At 26.4% G+C, this 10,675-nt stretch overlaps 2 protein-coding genes across 2 annotated transcripts; one reads left to right on the top strand and one right to left on the bottom strand.

Moving 5' to 3' along the window:
* Positions 1–1,490: 1,490 nt before the first annotated feature.
* Positions 1,491–3,427, bottom strand: LOC106773961. The gene is made up of 2 exons (XM_014660733.2): positions 3,140–3,427; positions 1,491–2,225 (listed from the first exon to the last, which is right to left on the bottom strand). Exons 1-2 carry the CDS (start codon positions 3,408–3,410, stop codon positions 1,591–1,593), a joined length of 906 nt encoding a protein of 301 aa, XP_014516219.1. The 5' UTR covers positions 3,411–3,427; the 3' UTR covers positions 1,491–1,590.
* A 4,551-nt stretch (positions 3,428–7,978) lies between these two features.
* LOC111242543 (transcription repressor OFP14-like) lies at positions 7,979–8,952 on the top strand. Its single transcript, XM_022786266.1, has 2 exons — positions 7,979–8,542; positions 8,700–8,952. The coding sequence occupies exons 1-2, from the start codon at positions 8,019–8,021 to the stop codon at positions 8,950–8,952; spliced, it is 777 nt and encodes a 258-aa protein (XP_022641987.1). The 5' UTR covers positions 7,979–8,018.
* Positions 8,953–10,675: the final 1,723 nt, after the last annotated feature.

The following is a 10,675-nucleotide window of genomic DNA, read 5'->3' as shown; positions in this document are numbered from 1 at the left end:
TATATATATATATATATATATATATATATATATATATATATATATATATATAATTTTGAAATGTTGACATTTTTAAAAAGTTTATTCTAAATTAAATATGACTCAAGAAATATGTGTAATTTGTAAAGAAACTTCAATCGGTTATATATTATTTTGTACATATATAAAACAATTTTTTTTTGTATTATTTTAAACTTTTTACTAATATTGTTTTATTTTCAAATTTTTAAAATTATAATGTGGCATATTAAAGTGTATCTTGCTGTTTACTTTATTGATGTATTAGATTTAAAAATTCATGTTGTAAAATTAATATTCACTGAATAATATCATTATCATTTTAACAATTTCTTTGAAATTACGTAACATTGTTATCAGGCTTATAAATATTTAATCTCATAGTGTCATTTGTGAAAATAAATTAGATATAAATTTATACTTATTACGAAATCAACCTAAGAACACATGAATAAAATATGAGTTATATATTTTAAATATTTAATAGAATTATGCTAACTATTGTAAAATATATTATTATGTAAAAAAAAAAAACTATATGTTCATTAAAAGATTATTTTATACACTGTTTTGTATGAACCATAAAATCTCTAACAAGATCTCGTAGAAGCAATCAATAGATTTAAAAATCCGAATAAGATTTTAACCTTGAAAGAATAGATCAAATTAACGAATAGATAAATTTTTTAATTTTATATTTAGTTGAATTTGAATTATTTAAATATTTGGTGGAATATTTATGATGTTTAACGTACTTCCAATAGGGCTCTCATGTGTCATTTTCTACTATCTCTAATGCATTTATTCGGAATAACTTTTTCAAAGCTACTCCAGACAATTTCATTCCTGTGCTTTTGTTTTCAGTATTCAATACATTGTTATTTGGTACATATTATTTTTCAAATATACCAAAATATGCTAAAACATTAGAACCAAAATTCACATGCATCATTATGTTAAATTATTATATTAAATTATATTATTAAGACGTTTAAACACAAATATCATCAGGATCGAATGATTGTAGAGTCTAACTAATCGATCATTGTCTATTCAGACAGTATAACTTTTCAGTGTATTGCAGGGTTCTTTGTTACCATTACCGAAAATTGAGCGCAATTATTCACCAAACAAGTCATAATCTGTGTCATATTTAAAGGTATCATAAAATAAAGTTAGAGTCTAGTTTAATAGGGTATGCAATGCTAATATAATATTTTTTGATAAAATATTTTGATAACATCTTTTTGACAATATTTGAACGTCATCATACGTGTCGTTGTGTGATTGATCCATGATAATGTCATTATGTCATTTGGATCAATCACACAATAACATGTATGATGATTTTAAAATATTGTCAAAAATTGTTGTCTATATATCATTACCTGTATTTTTTTCTCTTTCAACTATTAAAAACACATTCTTGATATAGTTTAGTAAGGTATCATAAATTAAATAATAGTATTCAAAAGGAACAATAGCAAATAAGAATTTACAAAAAAAATTATTTGGAAGCAGATACTTGGCCAGAAGGGGATATTGCTACTATTCAAAGCGAAGCAGACGGAGCTACACGAAGGAGGTGGCACAAACAACAACCACTAGATAAATACTGCAATCTATGAAAGCACCTCTAAGGGCTTGGTAAGCGACCAAACCTCTCTCCAAAAGCTTTACAGCATCTCCCCAACTGTGTCCATCTCCAGGAGTTTTGCCTTTTCCTCCCTCATTTTCTTCCACAGCAATTGTCTTTCCACCGTATAGGCGAGCAAGCACAATCGTAACATCAGTTAACAAAAGGATGTAAAGAGGCCTTGAGGCTAAAACACTCTTTGAAAACAAGTAATAGAAAACTACCACCGATGCTATTATCAGAGAACTGAGGGCACGTGTGGACTCAGAAGCTAAAATGCAGTAGTTCAGTTCTCTTGAAGAGAAAAATGTAGCCTTATGCCTGGGAGGTTGCTTCACTTGTTGTGTCTTTTGTACTGAACTTTTAGGTTCTGATGGAACAGGAGATGCTTCCACTTTGGCACTATCATCTGACACTTTGTTATTTGCTTCTGTAATAGGATAAGAGTCCTGTTTGGCAGGTTCCTCTTCAGGTTGGAACTGGAATCTTTCCAGGTGTGAGTACCTAAAACCTCCTTGATGTTTTAGCCTTGATGAAGAAAAGCCGGCTCTACGTTTATCTTCAGAACCGCCTGCAAATTCCAACAAATCCAATTAAATGAACAGAGTGTCTATTCCAGCATAAAATTTTGGCTCACACTAGAACAATGTAACTACAAGAAAATGGCAGTGTTAACAAAGATAATTTATGTAAGAGAAGAATATCAACGGAAAAATATACATTTTCTGTCAGGTGAACTGGTTATGCTAAAATGACCACAGATAAACAATATTGCCACTCACAATTTACTGAGTTGCAGAGTTAGATTCCTTGAAGATACTGCTAAAACTCTTAAAACCGCTTCAGGAGGAAGGTTTGTGTTATGATCATTGTCAAAATAGATTCTCCTACGTGTTTTGCTATTCCATAACCATAGATTTACATTTCTCGAAGTGAGGACCTTCATTTTTCTCATACATTTATTCAAATTTTCCTTCTTCCATTCTATTGCTACTTATTATTGTTCATTTTCCCATTTATTTTTTACTCCATTATATTTAGCATCAATCAGAAATCCATGTTTGATTGTTTTTGGACATAGTATGAACTGGCAATATATCGTGTTCTGGTACAGACTTCTTATAGATCGCAAAAGAACAAAAATTAAATTTTGATATACTGTTAGTATAAAAGTTGTCACATTCTCAATCAATGTGAATAGAAACACGATAAATACTACAATAATTGAATTTCCAAATATATTTGAATGAAAATGCATTGTCTATGCATCCTAATTAAATTTAAACAACAATACACAATGGAATCGAGTATCATAGTGAAGCAATCTCAAGGAAATGGAAAGCAAACTTGAAATAAAATTTACATTTTTATCAAACACCTAAAATTTCCAAAAAATTTACCACACCCTTTATAAAAGTAACATTGCCCAATGAAGCAACGGGATTAAAAAGAGAAGAGAAACACGGAATAGGTAGCAAGACGAACCAGAGAGATTTTCGTTGTAAGCGTCGACTGCAGACAATGATTGAGGACGCTGGTGGCGAGAGGAGGTATTTTGTTCTTCTGAATGGGAATCGAAGCCGCCAGCGACGGACATGGACATCACGTGACGGGCATTGCGATGCGCCGGAGAGGAGCCGGAGGGTGGCGTGGGAGGAAGCGCGTTGATTCGACCCGTTATTAGGGCCATGCGATCCGAACCTCTTTCTGCAATTCTCTTTCTTCTTTCTTCCCTCTCTTCATTGCTGCTCGCCATTTTCTCTCTCTCTCTCTCTCTCTCTCTCTCTCTCTCTCTCTCTCTCTCTCTCTTCTTTCTCTCTCCCCCGCGCTTCTGAAATTGTGTTTCTGGTATTACCGTTACGAGAAGTTTAGAGTTTCGCAGGAACAGTTTCCGGAAACGACGCCGTTTGACAAGGCTATTTTCTCAAAGGGAGAGCCACGTATTGCCTGTAATAATTATTTACACCGTAATATTTATTTCCGATGTTACGTCATGCATAAAATATGATTATTTTTTTATAAAAAGTATTATTATTTTTAGCCTAAATATATATTTTTAGTTATTAAACTTCAAAGAAAAATAAAATTTATTTATGTTTCAAAACTTTATATATTTTAAACTTAAACTTAAAAAATAAATAAATATATTTTATTCAATTTAGTGAATATAATATATTTTTGTGTTAAATAATATTTAAATTGAAACGTGTTAAGTGGTATAAATAATTTAAACATGATTATGTAATCTCATTTAACAAATAAAAAAATTCCATCCAATTTAATTAGAAAATTTATATCTATTCATTATTAAAGTTTGTAAACCAAATTATTTCAAAATTTATCATAAATATAAATTCTAATTTTAAATTTAAATTTATAAACTAAAAACATATTTAATTCTTATTATTATCATTACGTATGTTTAATTTTTTTATATAAATAACTAATTTATTTGTAAAAATGGTTAAATTTAAGTAAATAATTACTTAAAGAGTAAAATAATAAAATGGTTATTTTAATTTAAAAATAATTAAATTTAAATTAATACTAATTAGTTAAAAGGCAAAGTAACTATTTCAATTTAGAGAAAGATTATTTGATCAATGAAATTGAAAAAAAAAAATCTTTTAATATTGTGTTTTGAATAATTTAAATAGTTGGAATAATATTATTTTGAAAACGACAATTATTATATTAAAAATTGATACATTATGAAGATGAATACGGAAGGAATAATATAACTCTTTTTGTGTTTATAATAGATGAGGAAGTTTGATTGTAAGGTGCAACAAGCCACGAAGAAAGTCAAGTATATATAATATAAAAGATGTGATAACTTCTATAATTATACATAAATCAAATGATAAGAGAAGAACACCTTCGAGTTCGTACTTAGAGATAAAATGTTAAGTTACATGAACAGTGTGTTTACGAAGAATTAATTAGGTAAAGAAAATTAAGTGAGACTATTGATAAAGTTAGGAATCCCTTTCATATGTTTCAATACTTCGTAATGTTAAAATAAAATCGTCTATAAATATTTTATTTTAAAGTTTAATAAAAATATCTAAATCAAATAAATCATTTAAATAACGTGCTAGACGTGTTTAAACAATATCCTAGATGTAATATCTATTTTATATACTAAAAAAATAAACTAGCATAAACATTGCATTAAATTGGACTACAATAAATGCTATGATAAATGTAATAATATTTTTTGTTTGTTGAGTCGTCTCTCTTTATCTATGGAGATCTTAAAGGATAAATGTTTCATTCAAACTTTCTATCTGATCAATCGTTACAATAACATAGTTTCTCTGCACAAGCAAAGTAGCATCTGACCTCATATAAAAGGCTATACCAAAGTCAACGTTGCAGAGTCACAAACTTTTCTCAAAGTTGCCTATATACAGATATACCATAGGAAGAAGAGAAAATACAACAATTATAACTGCACACATTATGCTGTCAAAATTATCTTGTTATTGCGTGTCTAGCTTTGAGAACTTTTTTTACAACAAGTCTTTTCATATATATTTTGTATTAATCGCTATTATCTCCAATACGTACTTGTTTGAAAAACACTTTATTGTTTTTAAATAATCAACAGTGATTTAAAACATTTGGTTGTTTAACTTAGGAGTAGTGAAACTCATTGCAAAATCAAGAATGGTGAAACTCATAACTTTTTTAAAATTAATGATATGGACCTTTAAAAGTGTTTAAAAAAAACTGAAGGTAACTTAATTAGAGTAAAAAATAACTTTTTTTTCTCTATTATTTTTTATAGTGTCTAAACGCTTTAAAAAATCCTTTAAGTGTTAAATACCGTCTACAAACCCTCTACACCCCTCTACTCCCCTCTACTCCTGCAAACAAACTACGTCTATATTAATAATTATGAAACTTTTTTCAAATTCCATTCAAATCGTGCATATTAATAATTATAAAACTTTTTTCAAATTCCATTCAAATCGTGCTTTACACACACAAATTCAAATTCCAATTCAAAGAATGGTTAAAATTTATGAACTCACAATTTTCAAGTGTACACAATTAAGCGTACAATTTAATATTTCATCAAATGATGATAGATTTGGTGGAATTATGAGTTATTTTAAATTAAATAATATTAGTTATTGTATTATGATATTTTTTTTTTTAGTTTATCTTTATTGTTGGAAGTCCCACATCAACTAGAGATGAGACTATTTAAGTGTATATAAGTGAGGTTTTGTGGAGTTGAATTAAGCTTAAACTATTCAACTTTCTGTACAGATCCAATGTTTTATTTTTTAATTTCTAAATTGTTTTTAGAAAATATTACATGTGAAAAAGAGTCAAATAATTGATATTATTAACTTGAAGCTGACTTTGTAAATTGGGTTTGACTGGTTGGTTGATGTAAATTATAAAAACTAGGTTGCTGAAGTCAAGAAGCAGTTAAAAAAATGACAAATACTTGTAAAACCAATGTGACTTTTCTTTCCTTTAATGATGTTGTTAATCAGGATGATCTTTTAATCAGCGTTAATCAGAATGATTTAATGTCAGAATAATTAATTAGTTTTTAATGAACTGTTATGTTGAATTTCTTAAAAAAAAAATGAACTGTTAAAAAACGAGGCATTGGTAAAATATGATGACATATATAAATCAAACTACAATTAAGTAAACATTTCCCAAGAATAATATTTAATACATTTTAATAATAAAAATTTCAACGTTCATATTTAAAGTTTAAAATATAAAACCCCCACAAAAAGAGTTACAAAAATTATACTTTAATATTGAATTATTCAACAATCTCTATATATTAAAATTTAATTATTCAACCGTTAAATATTTCATATTATATCAGTAATTGTACACAAAATATTTTAAATAAATGGGACGTTTATATTTAAAAAGTATACAATTGTTTTGATTTTTTATAAATATTTTAAGGCTTTAGATATTTAATAAAAGAAGTTACAATGCGTTATGCCTTAAGGAAGTTATTTATCTTAATTTTGTTAAAAACACTTTGCATAAAAAGTTAAATTAAATATCAAGATTTTTATAATTAATTTGGAAGTCATATAATTAACCTCATATATCAATAAAAGTTTTCTTTATTATCATAATCTCTTCAACACAAAATTAAAATGTTAAGCAATAATAGTATAAATATTTATTTTAAATATTAATAATGGAAATTAAAATTCTTATTATACATGAGTACATTTATTTTAAATATACATTTAAAAAAACATTAAACGTCGTGGACTACGAAATTTATCTTCAAAATGTATTGAAATTCATTATAAAAATCAAACTTATTAAAATTTATTTTTTAATTTAGATGACTTACTATCATATATTTAATCTTTATTTTCAAATAATATTGTTAAGATTATTCAATATATATTTTTATTTTATAATTCATGTATTATTTATTTTGATGTGTAATATTTTATCCCAACTTTATCTCTAAAAATCATCTTAAATATATTTAAACTGTCTAGACTTCTGAACCATCACCCTAAGGTAAAAAAAAAAAAAAAAACTTCTTTCTTTTAATATTAATTAAGTGTTATGATATTTTAACAATTTTTTGACAACAGATTATGTGTTACTATTTTATTGATTGAAATATTTAAAATGAATCAATCACAAACTATTACATAGGAAATTGTAAAATAATTGTAAAAAAAAATGATTAAAGATACATTTTTCCAGTATTAATGGTCTATTGGGTATTAAATCATAAATTATTGATATTAAATAACTCGATTGTTTCCTATTAAATGAAATCATTAAAATGACCCGAAGTTTATATTTTTCTTTCTTTCCAATTAATTGTTATCATGGGTTTCAAAGAAAGCACGCATTCAAATGTCATTTATTAATCATCTTCTTATCCTCTTCCTACCATTTTTCAAACACCAAAGTTACATTTAAACAAGTTATGTACACATAAAACAAATTCTGACCAATTTTGTAGAATATAAGGAAACTAATAACATTGTAAAAACACTATACAAAAGTAGTATAAATCTCTACAAAAAGAGAAAAAAATATTTCATTTATTCTTCGAAATTCTCACAAATGGCACATAATCACGATTTATATATACATATAAAAACATAACCTTTAAATTGAATTATACCTTTGAATATGACATGATATACTAGGATCATAACTTTCAATAAGAACCATGTTTTTTACCAAATACAAATAATAATAAAAATAAATAATAATAAAAAACACACCTTAATTCATGAAATTTTTTCTTCATGGTCTTTTCCAAATCTATTGACTTATTCATCTATAAATTTAATTCTTCATATTCTCTTCAACTTCGTCCCTGAAACCAAAAATGTCAAAGAAAATCTCAAAATCCCTGAGAGATTATCTCATCAAAATCAAACCCTCGCAACGTTCCATGGTTAAATTATCCTCTAAGAAATGGGTTCCCAAAGGTTGCAAGCATCCTAGGACTTCTTCTATCGACATGGACACCAACAAAAACATCATCAAAAAAACCACCACCAACGTCAAAGACGACGAAGCCATGTTAGCAGACATTGATCGCTTTCTCATCGAGAATTTCAAGAACCTCTTCCTCGGTGAAGAAACCACCACCAACAATGAATCCAAAGAACAAAAATCTCCCAAACTAGACTTTATCAGATTTGACTCTTCTCCAAGGTTTGATGATTCCCCACTGAACCTCTTCACTGACACAACAACCGAACCAGGACGATCCAGTTTGACCATGTCTGACCCTGAGGGTGTGGAGGAACAAACCACCGTTCTGAGTAATTGCGTGGTGGTTTTGGCCAACTCCGCCAGACCCACCGAGGATTTCCGTCGGTCCATGGAGGGCATGGTTGAAGCAAGGTACGCTGAAATAACAATGAATCAGTGGAATGTTTTCATGTTTTTGCCGTGTGAAATTTCAGTCTTTTAGTTTTTGTTTCTTATATATTGTATGATGTCAACTTTTTTTTAGAGACGATTCCTTAGAAAATACGTTGATTTTTGATTTTTGTGGTAGATTGAAGAAGAGTGAAAAGGTGGATTGGGAGTTCATGCAGGAGCTTTTGTTCTGTCACATGAATCTCAACCAGAAGAAGTGGCACAAGTTCATTCTCAGCGCCTTCGTGGATATCGCCACCAGCCTCCGCCAGACACCGGAGATTTCTCCGGCGAACCCCCAGCCGCCGCGGAGCGTTCGGACTGTAAGGATCGGAAGAGAAGTGAGGAAGAAGACAAAGGAAGCAATCACCTTGGAATTTGGGTCACCCTAAATTACCTGTATTACGAGGTTCACTCTCATGGTCTGGTCTTAATAAGAAAACATGGAATAATATTTCTATAAAATATATAAAATATATTTTATATTATTTCTATACTTTATAAAATATATTATTTCTATACTTTATCAATCAAAGTAGTGTAAAACATTATCGCGATAGGTAATATATTAAATATTTTAAAATTTAATTTAAAGATAATATGTAATTTTTACAATAAAGATTGAATATGAAAATATTCACTAATAATCCTGTCGACGTGTAACCCGTGCGTATCCATAAGTTATTACATCTATGGTTTTAATTATTCATTTAATAAAATAAAAGTATTAATTTTGTAATAAATTTTTATTTAATAGCTTATTTTTAACATATAAAGACATATATTCATATAAATAAATAAATAAATATATATATATATATATATATGGTATTTATTGAGTTTTTAATATTATTATGATCAGTAATTTATGTTTATTAAATATAATGATCTATTATGTATGTATGTACAAATACCCAATGTGAAGCATGAAAAGTTTTTAACATATTTTCAAAATATATATATATATATATATATATATATATATAATATATTTTGTACAGTATATTTTAATTAGTTTACATCACAAAAATAACATTTTTTTATTAAAGTAAATGATCTATACTTTATACAATTATCTATACCTATATGAGGATACATCTATTTGATTATACACGTTTATATTTTCTATTTTATTCTTAACAATTTATTTGTTAAGGATAATTGTAGAAAATTATATATAACCAATTTCATTTTTAATTTTTAAATTTTGATTAGTTTTTTACTGAAAATTATTTATATTTCATTTGGTAATATGTGTGATTTATTATACTTTCAAATTAAAGTTGAAATTTTTACTAAAAATTATTTATATTTTATTTGGTAATATTTTGTTTTTTTGTGGTACTTTCAAATTTAGACTAAATTTTTTACTAAAATTTATTTATAATTTATTTCGTGATTTTTATGCAACTCCCATTTTTTACTTTATAATTTAGTTACTTTTACTGATTTAAAATTTGTAATCTACATTTTGTATTTTATGTTTTAGTAATCTTGTAATTCCAAAAAAATGATTTTTTTTATAATAATTTTATTTATTATTTATTATTTTTTTAAAAAAAATTAGATCTTATTTTATTATGAATCAAGTGAAATTAACTGTAATTGGAAAATTACACTAATATAATATTTAAAAATACGCACACACATAAATATGTTTATGGTGATTTATATTATATTAAAGTTCCACATTTTTTTTTCAATTGATTATTTTTTTATTTAACTGTTTTTATTTTAAATTTAACAATTTTCTAAAATCAAATAAATAAAAAATTCTTACAGAATGAAATAAAAACTATTTTATATAACTCATAATGTTGTCTAATAAAGATTTATCCTCATATACAACCGTATTAATAAATGTTGTTTAGTTATCTCTAATAGAAAAACATTATGTGATAATTTTTTTTTTATCTTGAAAAAAAAATACTAAAGACGCATGTATTTTCACTTATTAAAGAAAATGAGAAAATCTTTACTGCATGAAACTTTTCATTAAAGTAAATAATTTTACATCATTATATTAATATTTAATTTTACTATACATACAAGTAATTTTATTGAAATTAATAATATTTATACGTGCTACAATAAGTTATTGAAGGAGATGGAGAA

Source organism: Vigna radiata, chromosome 9, assembly GCF_000741045.1.
Source record: "Vigna radiata var. radiata cultivar VC1973A chromosome 9, Vradiata_ver6, whole genome shotgun sequence".
In the NCBI taxonomy this organism is placed as follows: Eukaryota; Viridiplantae; Streptophyta; class Magnoliopsida; order Fabales; family Fabaceae; genus Vigna; species Vigna radiata.
Note: the sequence above shows the minus strand (reverse complement) of the source record. Positions and strands in the feature narration are given on the sequence as shown.

Bases quoted from the DNA above. Each gene is read 5' to 3' on its own strand.
- LOC106773961 (XM_014660733.2), bottom strand. From the start codon at position 3,410: ATGGCGAGCAGCAATGAAGAGAGGGAAGAAAGAAGAAAGAGAATTGCA. The intron at 2,226-3,139 runs GTTCGTCTTGCT...TGGAATTTGCAG, and splicing joins TTACAACGAAAATCTCTCTG to GCGGTTCTGAAGATAAACGT.
- LOC111242543 (XM_022786266.1), top strand. From the start codon at position 8,019: ATGTCAAAGAAAATCTCAAAATCCCTGAGAGATTATCTCATCAAAATC. The intron at 8,543-8,699 runs GTACGCTGAAAT...TTTTTGTGGTAG, and splicing joins GAGGGCATGGTTGAAGCAAG to ATTGAAGAAGAGTGAAAAGG.